Source organism: Gopherus flavomarginatus, chromosome 2 (assembly GCF_025201925.1).
Source record: "Gopherus flavomarginatus isolate rGopFla2 chromosome 2, rGopFla2.mat.asm, whole genome shotgun sequence".
Lineage (NCBI taxonomy): Eukaryota > Metazoa > Chordata > Testudines > Testudinidae > Gopherus > Gopherus flavomarginatus.
Window position 1 is genome coordinate 227,712,393 of NC_066618.1, and position 20,635 is coordinate 227,733,027.

General features: G+C 43.8%; 1 protein-coding gene across 1 annotated transcript in view; it reads right to left on the reverse strand.

The window, feature by feature from the left end:
- Nucleotides 1-3,081: 3,081 nt before the first annotated feature.
- PXDNL (peroxidasin like) overlaps nucleotides 3,082-20,635 on the reverse strand; it is a 304,433-nt gene continuing 286,879 nt past the window's right edge. The window contains 3 exon segments of the mRNA XM_050941930.1: nucleotides 3,082-3,179; nucleotides 3,182-3,257; nucleotides 7,015-7,128. Coding sequence (XP_050797887.1) covers nucleotides 3,082-3,179; nucleotides 3,182-3,257; nucleotides 7,015-7,128 — 288 coding nt within the window.

Genomic DNA, 20,635 nt, shown 5'->3' on the forward strand with positions numbered 1-20,635 from the left:
TCTAACCCGGGGTGCCTCTTCCTTAACTGGTCGTGTCAGCTCCCTCGCTGTCCTTCGTCTTTCTACCAGTGCAACAACCTCATCATAGGTGGAGGGTTCGTTTTGGCTTACCCAGGCACGAAGGTCTGGCGGTAGTCCCCTCATGTATCAGTAGATGACCAGAACCTCTAGTATCTCTTCTGGATTCTGGGACTCCGTTCGCAACCACTTTCGTGCGAGATGGATGAGGTTATACAATTGGGACCGCAGGGTTTTATTTTCCTAGTACCTCCACTCATGATACCACTGGGCCCGCACTGCAGTTGTTACCCCAGATCTGGCCAGGATCTCTGCTTTCAGCTGGGGGTAGTCTGCTGCAGCCTCTTCAGGCAGATCACAGTAAGCCTTCTGGGCCTCCCCACACAGGAATGGAGCAAGGATGCCAGACCACTGTTCTCAAGGCCAGGCCTCCCATAGGGCTGTCCTCTCAAAGGCCAGAAGGTATGCCTCTACATCATCCTCCCGTGTCATTTTCTGCAGCCAATGGCTGGCCCGTATGATCTGCGTCCTATCATGGCCACAGTTCAGCTCTGTAAGGGTCTTTACCTGGTTTACCAGTTCTCACAACATAGCTCGGTCTTGAGAAGCCTGGTCCATCAGCAGGTGATTAGTCTCTTGCTGCAGCCACACTGCCTTCTGTTGGACAGCTGCCTGGACACGGGTAGCCTCTTACTGGGCTGCTGTAGCTTGTATCAATGCCCGTACTAAGTCATCCATTGTGGTGGAAAAAAAAAACCTTTACCTTTTTTTTTTATATATATATAAAATCACCCTTCTTCTGCCGCGCTGTGCACACTAGATCCCACTCCCGACACCAGTTGTGATAAAGTTCCTCCTCTACCTTAGTGGGTCCTGCGCTTATTGGCAGATTTGCTCACCTCAGTGATCTTCCCCACAGTCTGAATCAACTCCTCCTGTGTCTGATCAGGAGTTGGGAGGTTTGGGGAAAACCCGGGCCCACCCTCTACTCCGGGTTCCAGCCCAGGGCCCTGTGGATTGCAGCTGTCTATAGTGCCTCTTGTAATAGCTGCATGACAGCTATAACTCCCTGGGCTACCTCCCCCGTGGCCTCCTCCAAACACCTCTTTATCCTCACCACAGGACCTTCCTGTGGTGTCTGATAACGCTTGTACTCCGTAGTCCTCCAGCAGCACACCCTCTCACTTTCAGTTCCTTGTGTCTCTCGCTCCCAGCTCCTCATATGCACTTCCTCTCCTCTAGGTCCTCCCTCCCTGACTGGAGTGAGCTCCTTTTTTAACCCAGGTGCCCTGATTAGCCTGCCTTGATTGGCTGCAGGTGTTCTAATCAGCCTGTCTGCCTTAATTGTTTCTAGCAGGTTCCTGATTACTCTAGTGCAGACCCTGCTCTGGTCACTCAGGGAACAGAAAACTACTCACCCAGTGACCAGTATATATGCCCTCTATCAGACTCCTGTATCCCACTGGCCTGGATCTGTCACAAAATATAAAGTGAGCTGTAGTTTATAGTTTGTGTTCTGTGTTGTAATTGAAATCAATATACTTGAAAATGTAGAAAACATCCAAAATATTTAAATAAATGGTATTCTATTATTGTTTAACAGTGCGATTAATTGTGCAATTAATCATGATTAATTTTTTAATCACTTGACAGCCCTAGTTGTAAGCAGTGTCTGCAAAAAATGTACATATACAAGTAAATATGCATGTCCAACTTCTGCTTTTCCATCTAAGTCAGCTAATTGCACATGAAAATGAACATTTGTGCGCATGCATTTTTGAAGGTTCAACTTTGAACCCAGGTTTTGAAAGTGCCTCTCCTTATTTTAAAAATTGCAGCTTGGAAAAAACCCTCAACTCTTCCACATGAATGATCACAGTATCACAATGCTAAGGAATTTGCCATAAGGTTCTACATGTGGGCAACTTGAACAGATGAGTCGATTCTCTCTTTCTCTTTCTATATATCCTATTGATGTCAATGAGAGAGCCATGCAGAATGAGAAAAGGAGCACACAACTTCCTGGACAATTATAATGCATTTATACATTCTTTATCCCCTTTTGGAGACATGTGCATACATGGCAAGCTCCCTGAGGTGTGCTTTAAATTTCCAATCAGAGTCTCAACATGATGAGATTGCAAAGAATTGTGCCATGCTACTCTTTCATTTTGATTTTGCGAAAACTCAAGCTCCATAAAGCTAGCATGGAATAAGAATAGAGTCTTACAAAAGGAAACTAAACTGTTTCTCATAGTATTACACCATTCAAAACAACAACAACAACAAAAACTCAGCAGGTCAAGTACAAACTTCTTTTCTATAACTCTTTTCTTTACAACAGTGCAATTTTTAAAATATTTCTCATTACTAAAATGTGTGTGAATTTTAAAAGAAAACTTCCAGTCAGTGGTTGAATTATAAGGGCATGTCTACACTTACCTCCGGAGTGATCGATCCAGCAGGGGTCGATTTATCACATCTAGTGAAGACGCGATAAATCACCCGCCGAGCACTCTCCCGTCGACTCCGGTACACCACTGGAGTGAGAGGCGCAGGTGAAGTCAAGGGGGGAGCCTCAGCAGTTGACTTGCCGCAGTGAAGACACAGCAGTAAGTAGCTCTAAGTACGTCAACTTCAGCTACGTTATTCACGTAGCTGCAGTTGCGTAACTTAAATTGACCCCTTCCCTCCTCCTAGTGTAGACCAGGCCTAAGATTCAAAGAAATCCTACGCTTTTAAATCTTTTTGCCTTCCTGACTTTTGGAAGAAGGAGAACAAATTTAAAACTGAATTTATGAAGCTAACATTTAACAACTCCCAATGGCAGAGTACAAGATATAAAGGGCATTCAGTAGAGTCTTTCATGCCTTTGATCACCCTTACATTAGATCTACCAATGTTGAAAGATAACTTTATAGAAAATGCCCACCATGGTGAAAAGCCTAAAGTGACTTGATTGTTTCCTTAGTGTTTTTACATCAAACATTTTAGTGCAGGTATTGTAGTCAGCAGTGCTTGTAACTTCTTGGCAGAACCTTTGAATTGGAAGACTACAGTCCCTTAATAGATAGTTCCTAAAGGTAGCTCCTTGTCAGAGGAATCTGGTTTAAGATCACCTGGTGATTCTACAGGGTTTCCATTGTCTATGCAGTCTGGAAAGCTTCTCCTTCCAGCTTTGTGGGGGTCGAACACTCTACTGAGGGACACATCTCCACAGTACAGGTTATTTGGCCATTCTGAAAGGTAATGTTGAAGTATTAGCACCTTTTTTCCCAATGGAAAATAAACAGGACAGCACAGTTTCAATATTTTTTACAATTTTCCACTGCTTCATATAAAATACAGTAGCTGAAAGAATGCAGATGGTCTCTGTCATGCAGAATTGTATAAAATTAGATGATGTACTTATGCACACAAATAAGTGATCATTTTCCTAGTTGTAAGACCAATTTGACAGGTTTCGGAGGTTAATTAGAATGCTCACAGCCAAAAAATTGTTCAGCAGTTCTAACTCATATCAAAGTTGTCTAATCAGATGCCTTTTTTTTTTAAATGGCTTGCACTACACAAAGGTTCAATTTTCACACAATTTTCAATTTACATTCAGATTCATTATAAAACACTTTTATATATAAGTTCACTGAAAGTCACTATATGTATGTTCCACTCTACTATTTTTTAATGTTAGCTTATGCTAATAACCACAATATTTTTTCATTGTCTGTTATATTTGACAATTGAGTCTGCTACAAGGTATAAAATAATTGTAATATGGTAAAAGGCTAAGCTTTATAAAAGAGTCATAGCGTAACATTGCTGAATAACTGTCATAGGGCAGTCACCTCCCAGGTGCCCTTTGTGGTGGCCCTACAAGCAGTTCCTTGCCTCAATGTCCCTCTTCCAGAGTGACAGTTGTTCAATCGCCTGCCTGCTTTCCGCATCACACGTGATGGGTAAACCTGCCTGGAGCATCTCGCACTGGAAAGAGCAGGAATCCTCATAGCCCGTCTTCTGGGATTTCATCCATTCACCCCTCACTCCTTCTGGGCCCACCTTTCCAGCATTAAGACATTAGCAGGTAAGCCCCTCTGCTGCTCCCTGCCGTCAGCTCCCAGCTTTGACTCTCTGGCTTGGGCAAGTCAGCTGGCAAATCCCTCTTCTGCCCTCCCTCAGGAACCACTTACAGTCTCCTGGCTCTGGCAGCACTCACCTGGTGAACTCTCACTCCCAGGCAGCTCTTACCTGACCTTTTCCTGACTGACTCAGATAGCTCTGACTCCCCAGGTGTCTCTCCCACTTTCTTCATTTTGGACTCTAGGTTCTGGACTCTCCCTTGCCTTTGGGCTGTCTCATTCATACCTCCCAGGGCAGCCCTACCCACCTCATTACAGCCAATCTAGAGCACACCTGGACTAGATCAGGACTGGTCTCAATTTCCTTTAAGACGCCAGCCACCTTGTTACAGTAAAAAAGCATTTGTTTATATGGGTTATATTTAAGTCAATATTAGATTTTGGGCCAGATATTCAAAGGTACTTGGTGCCTAAAGATGCAGATAGTTGCCTAGTGGGATTTTCAAAAACATCTAAGCAGGTGAATCACCTAACTCTGATGATATCTAACTCCATTAGATAAAGTCCAGGAAAAAATGATGCCCCCAATCCCGCAGATTTATCAATTTTATGCAGTAGTCCCATTGAGATGAAGTAGTCCCATTTGCTCCTGTGTATTGTCAAAGTTAGAATCAGGACTCACAATTTGTCAGACCACTCTGTTTTATTAGCGCAGCGCTCCGCCAATAACACCCAGATAATGTGAGTGGCCATGCAAGACCCAAACAGTCTAATTTATATAGATATAAGAGCGGGAATTAGACAAAGGGACAAAGAAAGCAAAACAGTAAAATTCACCTGGGGCACAGCATGCATATCCTACTTCCTTACTAACTCTTATCGATCTAAGGCTAATACTTCACCAATTGCCCTTAAACAGTGCAATTGCTCTATGTTAATGTCTGTATTCCTGACACCTGGATTGCAGCATTCCAACAGTTTTGCTTAAAGGTACAGACAGCATTTCTTTAATCCTTTCTATTTTCACAATATAATTCATTCTACTTTCACAATCCCTCCTTTTGGTCAAGCGCACGCCATGACCAACAATTACTGGGTTCCACAAATTAACCGTTCCTTATCTCTTTGTTCATCAGTGATATTCAAAATCATCATATTAGCACTCTGTTTTGGGGTAGTCACCTGGGTGACACAATTCTGGATACAACAGGAGATTAACTGAAAGCATACAAAATCACAAAGATTCCAAACAGGATAGTTAGGGCTCCCTGAAACAACCAGTTTCCTATGCCAGAGAAATTGAACAGGTTACTTAGCCACTTCCATAAAGAACTCGGCTCTTCATGGGGAAGATATGCGATTTGTTCTAAGTGGCTAGCGCGATCTATTACCTCATTGGTATTGTCAGGTATAAACACACAACATTCTTTTCCAATGAGAGCACAGGTCCCTCCTTTGGCTGCCAGCACTATGTCCAATGCCTGACGGTTCTGGAGGGCCACCTGTTGGATCGCCCCTGTTTCTTTGGCCAGGGTTTTTAAACTTTCTCCGGTTTCATTTGCCATTATTTCAACTACTGCTTGTAACCTCAGAAGCTTTTTTGCCTGGTGTATTACTCCCCCAAGTGGGATAAAGGAACTGCCAGTAGCCTCTGCCCAGGTGTCATTACTGTTCCATATTGTGTTAAACGGACAAGGTCCTCCAGTGAGGTCTGGGGGATTGAATGGGTAGCCAGGACAGGAACACCAGTTTGAGAGTGGGCTGGGATGTGGCTGCAGACCCAGCATTTAGAAATATTAAGGGTCTGAGCTATCCACACTTGCTGCTGGATAAATGAATTGTCATTGTGGACTCCCCAGACCTTAAGACACCAACAGCCGAGGAACAGGCACCACCAGAGGTGCATGTTGGAGGCAGGGCCCTTCTGTGTGTAAGTCTTTTGCAGGATTAAGGCCTATGAACTGGAATCATTAGATACAAAAAATTGAATACACAAAATTTAAGTGCTGAAGTTTTGCATATAAGTTTGGAGTGAAATTAAACCCTTTGCAGGGTGGCCCATGTTGTACATAGGCACTATGAATCCCACTTAAGTCTTATTCAGAGGAACATGCAAAAATACCTGTGTACATCTTCAGCGTTATCTTGAAGGAGTAAGTGACTCTTAAATGGGCATAAGGCCTACATTCCATTGTAGATCTGAGCACATGGAAGCATTATGTGCATATCAATGGCACAGCTAAAGTGTGTGAAGTCAAGAAAGATTATGCAGTGGAATTCAGCATTTCTCTGAGGGTGGCAGAAGTGACCTTATCCGTGGACAGGAAATTGATGGTGGGCTGTTGCTGAACCATACATCAAAGATCTACCAATTGGTGGGAACCATTTTGTGTAGCCAAAACTCACCTGTTTTTCAGTTGGAAGAACGATGAGACTTGAATTTGCTTCAGAATGATATGGAACAGTTTGTGTTAAATAAACTAACCTATACATCAAGGAAGCAACCAAGCTGTTGGTGCGCCTATTTGTGAAAAAGTGAATTTAACCCTCACAAAAAGAGAGAACCCAATTAGCGCTGCCTCACACCTTCTGTAAGTCATTTCCACTTATTCAGTATCAGAATTAAGTTAGTGCAAAATGGTATCACCAATATCAGATATCTTCTCTGGTATGCACATTTTGCATTTAAGACGAGGTGCAAATTAGACTCAATCTGAAATATTTTGTCCTTTTGTTTAGCTGTGGTTATGGCAAATGTTCACTGAATTTCTCCAGAAGATTTATGTTCCCTATTATCACTAAGCCATAGAGAGTTGTGAGGCACACTTTCCTTAATTCATCATAGCAGGATGCTTCAGCTGGCATACCACCAAAGGAAAAAGAGAATTTAATAGCAGAGAAAACGTTCAGCAACACATACCTTACAGCTACAGCTAATGCAGTCTTCTTTCATCCAGTGTTCATTTTCCTTCCGCTGAATCCCATCATCATCCATGCAACCTTCCTGCCTCAGGCGAGCCTCCAGCTTGTTTATCTGTAAAAGGAGAGGGGAGAGGTGGGATAGGAAAAGGTGGAAACTAAGGTGAATGAATCATTATTCTTGATAACGACATATATTAAAGCTTCAAAAACCTTCAGGCATTTATTCATTTTCTTACCACCAAGCTTTCATCTTGGCTTAATCAGCATTTCTATTTTTGCATAGAACACATTTGCAGTCCAGAAACTACTTGATGATTAAAATATTTTATTTTCCACTTGTATTGTAGCTGATGCCCTTTGTTCAGCCCTCACAGCTCTGACACTCCCCAGGAACCTATACCATGATGTAATTTGGCTCAGTGATCAATACATGATGAACTTCCAGCAAAGAAGCTGTATAGCACAATAAGCCTTCTACTTTCTGGAAACTTGAAGGGGTGAGTGGGACCCTGCCTGAGGTCACAAAAGAAATGTATCATGGTCTAGTCCTAGTTCATGACAGACACTGGTTTGCATCACAAAGCCATGAAAATTTAGCATGAATGGCAGTCACTGTTCCTTTAAAAAAAGGCCTACCATTGGAATAACAAGGATGCTGATGGGTTTTGGAGGCAGCTTGCACAGAATCTCTCTCCACTGTGCTTAAATGTCCAAGCAGTGTTATTAGGTCACGCTTGCAGAAATGCCAGTTCAACAGAACATTTAAAGAAAAGCCATTAAAAATTACACTGCAGCCCCTTCATTAAGTGGTAAGGTAACAGTAGCTAACTTAAGACAGTTTGTGTAATTTGGAAGGGAAAAACCAAGTCTTCAGAAAAAAAAAACATTAAAAAATGAGGCAAAATGATGAATGAAAGTGCAGTTTTACTGCCAAGGCACAGGTCTATTCTCCTCACATTCTGAATGTTTCGCTCCTATTAATTTTAATGACTCACTGCTACAATCTAACACAGAAAGGAGAAGTCATGCTAAATGCTCTCTGTACATATTTTTCAAACTAATTAGTGAAAAATTATATATTTTCCATTTACTGTAAAGCCCTGATTCTGTGGTGGATGCACGATAGCCAATCCCATTACAGTGTCAGATCATGGTTACAATTCCTAACTTAACCATGCCCAAATGGTCCAAGGGAACTAGTTCTCTTATAAATGAATGACTTTCAGGTCAGCTCTCTGGCTACCCCTCTATAGGATATTGTCCTGAATCAACTGTCTGAAAGCCTCCTAACCTTTAAAACAGACTATCTGAAGAAAACCCCAACTAGATTGAGCTACATTTGTAATAGGACCCAGCTAGGACCCAGACAGTAAGTGTGAAAAATAGGGACAGGGGGTCAGGAGGTAATAGAAGCCTATATAAGAGACCCCAAAATCGAGCCTGTTCCTATAAAATCAGGACATCTGGTCACCCTAGACCCAGCAGTGCATACTGCAGTATTGGCATGCACTTATTTCAGAAATTTCAGCTGTTCTTTAGTGGAATATTGCCTGAGGGAGGACGAGGTACAAAATGAGGTGTAGGATATCCCAAGGCAATCTAGTTACAGAAGGGACCCTCTGTTTGTGTAGCTGACCCTGCCTGTATATAAAGGCATGGAGAAGCCAGTTGCCTTCATGGCACTGTCTCATCACTTCCTTCCTGGACATGGCTGAGGGAGTCTCTCAGGGTACGTCCAGACTACCCGCCGTATCGGCGGGTTAAAATCGATTGCTCGGGGATCGATATATCGCGTCTAATCTAGACGCGATATATCGATCCCCGAGCGAGCTTATATCGATTCCGGAACTCCATCAACCCCAACGGAGTTCCAGAAACAACACGGAGAGCTGCGAACATCGATCCCGCGCCGTCTGGACGGGTGAATAATCTGATCTTAGATATTCAACTTCAGCTACGTTATTCACGTAGCTGAAGTTGCGTATCTAAGATCGATTTCCCCCCCTAGTGTGGACCAGCCCTCAGTGATTGGAATCTTAATGTGGGCAGAAGACAAGAACAGGCAGGAGAAACCCCATCAAAAGGCAGATATGGCCACAGGAAGTACCTACGGGCTGGTCTACACTACAGGGGAAAATCAATCTTAGATACGCAACTTCAGCTACGTGAATAATGTAGCTGAAGTCGAAGTATCTAAGATCGAATTACTCACCGTCCTCACGGCGCGGGATCGACGTCTGCGGCTCCCACTGTTGATTCCGCAACTCCATTCGGGTTGGTGGAGTTCTGGAATCGATATAAGCGCGTTCGGGGATCGATATATCGTGTATAGATGAGACGCGATATATCAATCCCCGAGCAATCGATTGCTACCCTCCAATATGGTGGGTAGTGAAGACGTACCCTACAATGAGGCTCAGTTGGACAGGAAAGGGAGTGTCTGTTGGTTCCAGAGATTGCACAGAGGCAATTACAGACCTGATGGGATCTGTAGACTTGATTGTGTGTGTGTGTGTGGGGGGGAATTACACTGCATCCCCTTCATTAAATGAGCTAGGAATAACTTTATGGAGGAACCTATGTCTCAACGTTTTCCTTCAACTCATACACATTTTCCTTGAGAGTGAGTGATGTAGGTCTTGGGGATTTGATCCTATAACATTAAAATATAATACAGTTTAGTTAAAGTTAGTAAGTAGCAGTAAACAAATCACTGGGAGGCAAGTCAGTGGCTTTCAACTTTGAGCTTACACAATTCCAGTTCCAGTCAAACACAGGGAATGTGGACGTAGGAGGAAATATAATTCCTACCTGTGGAGAATTATTCTTCACTTTTGATTAATAAGAACCCACGCTAAGCTTTGAGCATATGCCCCATCCATTATTTTACATAATATGAAAATGTACTGTACCCAAGCCTTGCTTCAAGTACATTGTTTTATATAAATAACTTCTACTTTGAAGATCAAGTGTTTCTAAATTAATAATAAAAATAGCAGCAACCAAGTGTTGTCAGGCCTTTTGCACCCATTAGCTGTTCATACTTAAAAAAGGGAACGTCAGTACGTTTGCCTTGAAATCTGCTCATTTTGTTGATAGAAGTACTAACTTGACAGCAGACTATGCTTTGGAGAATAAATTTATCTTTGAAACCCCAAGTCACACTTAAGTGTTTTTCTAAATGGAAAGTTGAAGTTTGAAAAAGAATGAAAATGCATAAATTAATTCACAGGTTATACAGTATCAAACTTTTTTTTAAATGATTTTTATTGAGGACCTCTGACTTTTTACAATTGAATGTATCTGTCCATCCTGCTGTAACTCCTTACAAAATTCCTCTCGACACCATCCCAACACTATGGCAATTGACTCGAGCAATGTGAACAATAAAAACTTAACACAGCAGTAACACACATGTACTGCGTGTGCATCATGAGATACTGGAAGACTATTTTTTTAGCTTCTTAGTGCTCCAGGTAGGGTCCAACTCTTCTGTGGTTGTACACTTCCAGCACAGTAACACCCCAATCATGATTAGGGCCTTTGGGTGATGATAATACAGAAATGAATAGATTGATATATTCTAAATCCAAAAGGGACCGTTGTGATCATCTTCTCTGATCTCCTGACTACCGTGAATTAATTCCTGTTTGAACTAGAGAATCTCTTTACAAAAATATATTACCCTCACTGTTAATAATGTATGCCTTATTTCTAGTTAGAGTTTATCTAACTTCACCTTTATACTAATTTCAGTCAAACATATGACAACTTCTTTTTATTTACATGAGAAACGTGGTTTTATTTAGATGTAGCAAGGTTTCACAAATATGATCCAATTGTTTGTGCAGTTGCTGTGAAACTACTGCATATCACTTTTACCATGACATTCAGAAAAAGAGGGGTTGTTATCAGAGTGCAAGATTAGGAAATAGATTTGCATCCCATAATTACTTCAGTAATAACTAAGTTTGTGGTTTTTGAGCAAAAGAAGTTTGATCTACCTGGATGATCCTCCAATGAATTAGAACTGTCATTTGAGAGAACAACATTTCTTAAAGAAAAAGCAAAAAACCCATGGAAATATAACTTCAGCTATTGAGCTGAATCTCCCACACTAGTGATTTTAATTACAGCAAAAATCAGAACTCTGCAGTCCACCGCTTAGATCCAAAACTGCAACGCATAGTTTATGAGAAATCTATTGTAACAGTTTTATCCTTATATAAAATGAAACTCTTTTCATGTTTTAAAAGGTGCTAAATGGATTTAGTAATGTTTTGATAAATTTCAAACATATTTCTGCATCACTGCAATTATCAAAATATTGAGCTGTTAAATCAATGTCTGCCAGCTGCATGTTGTATGTGCAAAAGGGTGGAAAATCTGTCTGAGTACTCTGTAGGACAATGGAAGACCAAGAAATAAACAGAAAGAATTATCTATTGATATTATGCTTTGTCCTATTGTTAAATTTTATTATATTTTTGAAATGTATTTCATTTATGATAACAAATATTGAGAAGCTGATTTTTGCTGTTTGTTAATTACAACAAATTGAAATAAAAATATGTCCTTTATATCAATCAAGAGGTTAATTTCATACATTGTATGACCCAGCTCTTCAGTAGCTGCATTCTTCAGGGGTAAAATCCTCTCACATATTGAGAGAGGTCAGGAACAGACAATAGGACATCTTTTGCTGCGCTCATGTACAGATGGTTGCGAAGAAGAGAGGTCAGAGCTGTAATGTTTTCTCTCTAGGTAATTATACACATCCATCATAATAGGATCAGAGCTCTCTCTTGCAGCATATGCACACAAGAGGTTTTGTGGGTGGGCGTGAGCAATGACAGGGGCATGATCAGTGAGTAAACCTCTTGCACAGATCCAATGGCAAACAAACCATGTGGAGGGATGGGGGCTGTAAGCCAACTGGAGAAGCAATTGCAGCCTGTCCTCATAGGTGTTTGTGCCTCTGAGCTTGGAAGATTTCATCCCTCTAGCTCCCATATAGTATGTCTGAGCCAAACCTGTTTATTTGGCCTTTACAGCAGGGACCAAGGTTTCCCTTAGAATTAGTTCACTATCAACAGTCATCATATGGTAATGCAATTTGTACCTATGTTTGACACTAAATACTCTTTTTGAATGAGCATGTGTATTTGTGTAACACCGACAGACCGTGGTCATCAATGGGTGGGATCAAACCTAGGGCCTCAGACCCTTAATGCTTCAGGCACATGGCTGTTAGCTAAGGCTGTAGCAGACTCATTAATCTCTAAGTGGTGATACTAGAGGGGACAGAACACTATACTCAGAAGGAGTGTGGGTTACATTTGCTCCCAGATGGATATGTACATATCCAGTTTACATTAAGGCTCTAGCTATATAATACATGCATATTTCCACTCAAGGCATGAAAACAGCATTTTCTCTCTTTGTGGCAAAAGAATGGTCTTTTGCCATTTTCTACAGTGTGCATCTGAATTCTTTCTACTTAAATATCATGTTCTAAATTTCATTGAACCCTCTCATCTAGCTGATTCTGAACCACATCACCCTGTTATTCTTTTCTACATCATATTTCTTATTGCAACACTGTTGTCTTAGCCCTTGAGAGGATGCCCTACTGAGAAAACAAACGTTGCATAAAAAGGAAAAGCTGGAAAAGAAGAGGCAAATGAGAAGATGACGTTCTCATATGAACACTCTCAATCAATTTAAACTGTAATCCCCCCTCATCTGTTTCTGTTTGCTGAAGATGGCATTAAAATATGTATCAATGTGTTTCTTTCATGATGAAATACTATTTAATTTTCTCCTTTCCTTCAACAGAGGTTTATCCATTATCTAACATATTCCTGTTCAAAATAAATAAGGTCTTTCTACAAAAGGAAAACAAATTTGCAAATCTGTCTATGTCATATTTCAAATAACTGTAAAACCCCTGGAGATAGGAATCTCCATATATTTGCAGTTAACTTAATATTTGAGTTTCAGTTGTTTCAAAATCTATAAAAACGTGTAAGAAAGGCTGGTGGAATACCACCGCCCACAGGTCTGAACAAAAGATCCCCATATATAGTACAGTGAAAAAGCCACCTCTCATGGGACATGTTTTATTAACAGAAAATTAATTCTGGCCTTCCCCCAGGTTTGAATGCTCACAGGGCTCAAATTCAGCAAGGTTTCCTATTAAACCTTAAGCTCAGGCCTACATTTTTAAGGATGCAGTTGTCCCACTGAGACGACTTATGTGTTCAAAGTTAGGCATGTACTGAACTGGGGGCAGGGCTCCTTCCCTTCCCTCAGGAGCTACCTATCTGTCCCAGAAACTTCCTTTGCAGGGGGATGCTTCCATCTCTCTTGTAGTCAGGGTGCAGTAAGGAGCCACACTTAACCCAAAGAATCAGCAATAATAAACATGCAGCTAGTTGGAAAATGTACTTGTGAACACGTTTCCTAAATCTTGAATGTGGCCATGTTCATACCCTTTGCTTTGTCAAATTGCCCTTCCTTTGGCAAAAATGAACAGAAGATGGTGATGAGAGAGGAAATTACCTCACTTTCTTCCTTTGGTTGGGGAAGCAGGCTCCTCAGTGGAATGACTCATGGAGCCCCTCCTCAACCTGCAGACATTCTGCAACTGTCTGTGGGACTCCTGGGGAGAATGATGTGCGATTCTCCCTGGCTATATTTCCAAACAATGTGGAGCTACTCCCCTAGCCCCTCCCCTTCCACAGATTACAGCCCGGCAGAGTGCCCTCCACAGGGTCCTTGGACGGAGGGAGAGAGAGAGGTTGGGACTACATGGCAAAGGTGGTCACCTCCCACTACCACACACGAGAAGTGAGATCGAGTCATGGAGAGGTCTAAGCAATGGCCTACCCCGGAAAGGAATCAAGTGTCATTTCCCCACCTTACAATAACATTACTAAGAGGTTGCCCAAAGCCACGGTACCGACTAGAACCCAGGTCTCTAACTATCAGATGGCAGATCCAAATCTTATACATTCAGCCACAGTGACTCTCAGAATACAAACTCAATATGCTTGGCTGTCATGTACTCTCTGCTTTAATCAGTGTACATCATATTCCCAAAGGTAGGAATAAACTCCATGATTCGTGAGCTCCAACATTCTACTGCAATCTAGCAAATAGTTGTGTAACCCACTGGCAAAGTCTGTGATTACCACACAACATAGTGGCTGGCTTTCATAAAGGATACCACTTAGTCTGTTAGCGCAGGTACTACAGGTCTGTACTGGGGATCTGAAGGGCCACGGTTCAAACTATGTTGATGAGCTATGATACTTATGATTGTGCATGATGGAATCTGTTTTTCCCATTTTCTTAAAAAAAAGGCAACTCTGTTACTGAGTGAGGTTATAATGGAGAGGCAGCATCTTCTCCAAAGTGAAAACTGATTTAAATTTCCTCCTTGTATTGTAGAAAGATAAAAAAGAAAGCCCTTGTTCTTCAGATATTTGGCACTTTGCTAGCATTAGTTCTGATCATATTGGAGTAAGCAGTATAAAGAATTAAAAGTCTCCAACACTGTTCCTTTTCAAAGTTTCTGAAGTGTCTAATATGTTTCTTTATATCTTTTTATCAGAATCATATTCTATCACATCATTCTAAACATAGGTACTGGCTAACTGCTGGTAGCTTCACCGTTGTTTTTAAATCTAAGTACAAATCTTAAATGTCATGGCAATCAATGCTATACAGATGCAGAGAGATTAGATTGGATATTGACAGTGACTTTGTAACAAAGGAAGGAATGGTAAAACAAGTTGCCATTATTTGAAAAGTAGACATGATTCTCCACCATTGAAGTTGACGGAGAAAAGGAAAAGCTGATGGAAATATACCCTACATCACCACCAACAAATTTCCTGATCTAAAGTGCATTGAAATCAATTAAAAGACTTCCACTGACTTCAGTGATCAGGCCCTCAATGGCTAAAATATAGATTTTGGAGAGAAAGATTGTTTTTTCACCTGTAGACCTACTACCAAACACTGATACAGTGCTATCATAGAATCATAGAAATGTGGGGCTAGAAGGGACATTGAGTAATCATTAAGTCCAGCTCCCTGCACTGTGGGAGGACAAAGTAAACCTAATTGATTGGTATTTGTCCAACTTGTTTTTAAAAGCTTCCAATGATGGGAACTCCACGAACCTCCCTTGGAATCCTATTCCAGAGCTTAACTATCCTTACAGATACAAAATTTTTCCTAATATCTAACTTAAATCTCCCTTCTTGCAGATTAAGCCCATTCTATATCCTTTTGGCCTCTTTTTGAAAGTAATTGTAAAGAAGATGTCATAAATAACCTGTGCAATGACAGCCAGATTTGGAGGCTGGCTGAAAACTGTTGTGTATTTGGTTGTCATGGTAATAGAATCTTGTGCTGCTATGTATCAGAGGGGTAGCCCTGTTAGTCTGGATCTGTAAAAGCAGCAAAGAATCCTGTGGCACCTTATAGACTAACAGATGTTTTGGAGCATGAGCTTTCGTGGGTGAATACCCACTTCGTCAGATGCATGTCATTTCGTATTCACCCATGAAAGCTCATGCTCCAAAACGTCTGTTAGTCTATAAGATGCCACAGGATTCTTTGCTGCTTGTATTGCTATGGCAACTGAGTCAGATTATTAGGGGATAGCCCAGCCTATTTCGCTGGCCATTGGTTAGTTCTGTGGTAGCAATAAATGGCTGCTCCAAGGTTTACAGCTCTGTGTCTCCAGTGATTTCTTCCTAAAGTTGCTGCACCCAAGAATATAACAACGTGATGACGAGCGTGGGATCTCTGTGCTGCCCCAGCAACAGAAGGAAGTAGAAGTTAAGGTACAAACAAACAAACCTTGTTTGCTGCTGGAAGGGGATGAGAACTGGCTTGTTTGCATTGACTGTGAAACTGAAACTAAAACCATGGCTACACTTACAGGGCCACTGGAACCTTTTGAGGAGACTATAGTGCAATGGCCTGTATATACTGAGCGTTTTGAGCTTTTTGTTATTGCAAATGACATTACAGAAGCAAAGAAGGTGCCAATATTCTTAAGTGTAAGGGCTAAGACCTACTCCCTGCTACACAGCGTACTACACCCTGTTAAGCCAGAGACCAAATCTTACAGTGACATTGTGAAAATCCTGGGGTCCCATTTTAATCCCAAACCACGGGTAATTGCTGAAAGATACAGGTTCCACAGAAGAGACCAGAAAGGAGATGAAACATTTGTACAATTTGTAGCAACTTTGAGAAAGCTGGCAGAACATTGAATTTAAGGAGGTATTAAATGAGGCCGTACGTGACAGGTTAGTGTGGGGCCTGCACAGTGAAGCTATACGGAAGCGCCTATTGACAGAGGCTCAGCTTACCTTACAGAAGGCCATTGATACTGCTGTCTCCATGGAACTGGCTACAAAGAAGGTACAATCCATCAATGCATCCCCTAGGGTGCATAAGGTGTCACAAGAACCTACCCACAAAACTGTGGGGAGTCAGGAATGTTACCGCTATGGTAAGCCAGGTCACCATGCATCAGAATGCTGGTGTAAAGACCTAGTGTGTCGATACTGTGGCAAAAAGGGACACATTGAGTGTGCATGTAAACAAAAGAAAAAAAGGCCTGTGGTCTGACCGACCAAAAAGGGAAATCTGCATACCCTAGAGCAGACCCAGGATGACCAAGGAGATACCTCCTCACAAGAAGAAGAGCCACTCCACGTTTTGTCTTTGGCAGTGGGCTCACATGAATATTGGGTAACCCCTTTGTTGGACAGCAAACCTATACACATGGAACTGGACACCGGTGCAGCCGTCTCACTGATCTCAGACACTGTGTATAAAGAACAGCTACAGCATCTTCCACTTAAAGCAACAAAAACAGTGCTGAAGACATATACGGGAGAAGCTGTGCTCATGTTGGGCACTACTGATGTTAAGGTGGAGCTCAATGGACAGGCTGCTAAATTGCCACTATTTGTGGTGAGAGATAATTACCCAGCCTTAATGGGTAGGTCTTGGCTTAGGAAGATCCAGCTGAATTGGGCAGAAGTGCACCGAGTGACTAAAGAAGAAACTGGTCTGACCACTATACCAACGAAACATTCTGTTGTTTTTGGAGAGGATCTGGGAAGTATGAAGGGAATCACTGTGACATTTAACATTAAACTTGACAGTCAACCAAAATATCTGAAAGCCAGAACCGTGCCGTATGCCATCAGGCCAAAAGTTGAAGCGGACCTGGAGCGCCTGGTCACAAATGGAGTCCTAATATCAGTTACCCATAGCCCGTGGGCAACTCCTATTGTTCCAATAGTGAAGAAAAATGGCTCCCTCCGGATTTGTGGTGATCTTAAAATCACTGTCAACCCAGTGTTATGTGCAGAGCAATACCCGCTTCCCCACATCGATGACTTCTTCGCAGGCCTGGCTGGGGGACAAAAGTTCAGTAAGATTGATCTGAGTCAAGCATATTTACAGATGCACGTTGATGAAAAGTCCCAAGAGCTGTTGACTATTGTGATGCATAAGTGACTTTATCGATACTGTCGCCTACCCTTCGGAATAACATCTGCTCCCGCCCTGTTCCAGAGGGCTATGAACCAGAACTTGTGTGGTTTGCCAAGAGTCCAGTGCTATCTGGATGATATCCTTGTCACTGGAAGGAATGAGGAGGATCACCTCAGGAATTTAGAGGCTACCCTACAAAGACTGGAAGAGTATGGACTGCAAGTCCGCAAGGACAAGTGTGAATTCTTCCAGCCCTCTGTTGAATATTTGGGACACAGTTGTCATGGAGTGTGGGGGAGTCTGGTCCTGCACCCCTCTTCCTGGGGCCCACAGTGAGTCTCAGCCAGCCAGTAAAACAGAAGGTTTATTGGACAACAGGAATGCAGGTTACAGCACAGCTTGTTGGCACAGTCAGGACCTCTCAATCGGGTCCTTCTGGGGGTTCAGGGTGCTTGGATCCTAGCTTAGGACACCCTGAATTCCCCCCACCCAGCCCAAAACTGAAACTGACTTAACTCCCCTACCGCCGGCCCCTTCCTTTGTCCACCTTCCCGTGCAAAGGTGTTGACCCTCCTCCCTGGCTCAGGTTACAGGCTGAGCACTTGTCCCTCACCTAAAGTAATCCCCGGCTCTCCCATCCCTCACACAGACAGCCCCTACTCCATCACATCTCTCTCCCCTTCGAGACTGAACTGAGTGGGGTCGCTCTGCCCAGTGACCTGGAGAAGTTCAGGGCCCCCTCTCCGGGACAACGTGTCCGCTATCAGGTTGGCACTTCCCTTCACATGGACCACGTCCATGTCATAGTCCTGCAGGAGCAGGCTCCACCTCAGGAGCTTGGCGTTGGCTCCTTTCATCTGGTGCAGCCAGGTCAGGGAAGAGTGGTCGGTGTACATGGTGAAGTGTCGCCCAAACAGATATGGCTCTAGTTTCTTAAGGGCCCACACCATGGCCAGGCATTCCTTCTCGATGGCCGCGTAGTTCTGCTCCCGGGGTAGCAACTTCTTGCTCAGGTACACGATGAGGTGTCTCTCCCCCTTTTCATCCTCCTGCATTAACACCGCCCCCAGTCCCGTGTCTGAGGCATGGGTGAACACCATAAAGGGCTTGTCAAAGTCTGGGTTTGCCAGAACTGGGCCACTAACCAGAGCCTCCTTCAGTGCCTGGAGAGCCTGCTGGCACTGCTCGGTCCAGACCACCTTGTCTGGCTTCCCCTTCTTGCACAGCTCAGTGATGGGGGTGGCTATGGTGCTAAAGTGGGGCACAAAACTTCGATAGTACCCCACCATCCCAATAAAGGCCTGGACCTGCTTTTTGGTTTGGGGGGCAGGCCAGTCTCTGATCACCTCCACCTTGGCTGGTTCCGGCTTTAGGCAGCCGCTCCCCACCCAATGGCCCAGGTAAGATACTTCAGACATCCTCATCTTGCACTTCTCAGCCTTTACAGTTATCCCAGCCTCTCTGAGTTGGTCCAGCACTTGTTTAACCTGGGACACGTGGGCCTCCCAGGTCTGGCTAAAGATGCAGATGTCGTCAATATACGCCACGGCAAAACTCTCCATCCCATCTCAGTAGCTGATCCACCAGGCGCTGGAAGGTGGCCGGCACTCCCTTGAGGCTGAAGGGCAGGGTCAGAAACTCGTAGAGCCCCAGAGGGGTGATAAAGGCCGATTTCAGCCTGGCATCTGCGTCCAGTGGCACTTGCCAGTAGCCCTTTGTAAGATCCATGGTGGTGAAGTACCAAGCGCCTCCCAGCTTGTCTAGGAGCTCGTCAGGCCTGGGCATGGGGAAGGCATCAGATACGGTGATGGCACTGAGCTTTCGATAGTCCACACCGAACTGGACCGACCCGTCCTTCCTGGGGACCAGTACCACTGGCGAGGCCCAAGGGCTGGAAGACTGCTGGATCACCCCCAAAGCCAGCATGTCCCTGACCTCTCTTTCTAGGTCTTGGGCAGTTTTCCCGGTGACCCGAAACGGGGAGCATCTTATAGGGGGATGTGACCCGGTCTCCACCCAGTGGACAGTCAAATTAGTGTGTCCAGGCTGATTGGAAAACAGCTCTCAGTATAGATGCAGCACCCCTCTGATCTTAGCGTGCTGGGCCGGGGTCAGCTGATCAGAGAGGGGAATTGCCTCCAGGGGGGAATCAGCTTTTGTCCCAGGGAATAGATCCACTAAAGGGTCATCTCTCTGCTCCTCCCAATGTCCACACATGGCCAACACCACATTCCCCCTGTCATAGTATGGCTTCATCATATTCACATGGTACACTCGGCGGTGATGAGCCCGTTTAGACAGCTCCACCACATAGTTTACCTCATTTAGTTGCTTGATAACCTTGAAAGGCCCTTCCCAGGCAGCCTGGAGTTTGTTTTTCCTCACGTGGGATGAGAACCATCACCTGATCGCCGGTGGCAAAGGCGCGGGCCCGTGCCGTGTGGTCATACCAGACCTTCTGCTTCCTCTGGGCTTGGGCTAGATTCTCCCTGGCCAGGCCCATGAGCTTGGCAAGTCTTTCCCGGAAGGTCAGGACATACTGCACCACCGACTCGCCATCAGAAGTGGCCTTCCCCTCACATTCATCTCTCAGCAGGTCTAGGGGTCCCCTTACCCGCCTTCCATACAACAGTTCAAAAGGCGAAAACCCAGTAGATTCCTGGGGTACCTCCCTGTACGCGAACAGCAGGTGAGGTAAGTACTAGTCCCAGTCCTGCGGGTGCTGGTTCATAAATGTTTTTAGCATCATTTTTAGCGTCCCGTTGAACCTTTCCACCATCCCGTTGGACTAAGGGTAATACGCTGAGGCCCAGTTGTGCCGGACCCCACATTTCTGCCATAAGGACCAGAGCAGGGCCGACATGAAGTTGGACCTCTGGTCCGTTAAGACTTCCTTGGGGAATACCACCCAGCTGAAAATGGTCAGCAGCGCATCTGCCACGATGTCTGCTTCGATAGAGGACAAGGCCACCGCCTCCGGGTAGCGAGTGGTGAAATCTACCACCACCAGAATGTATTTTTCGCCGACTGGGTCGTCTTGCTGAGAGGTCCCACTATGTCCATGGCCACCTTCTGTAAAGGCTCTT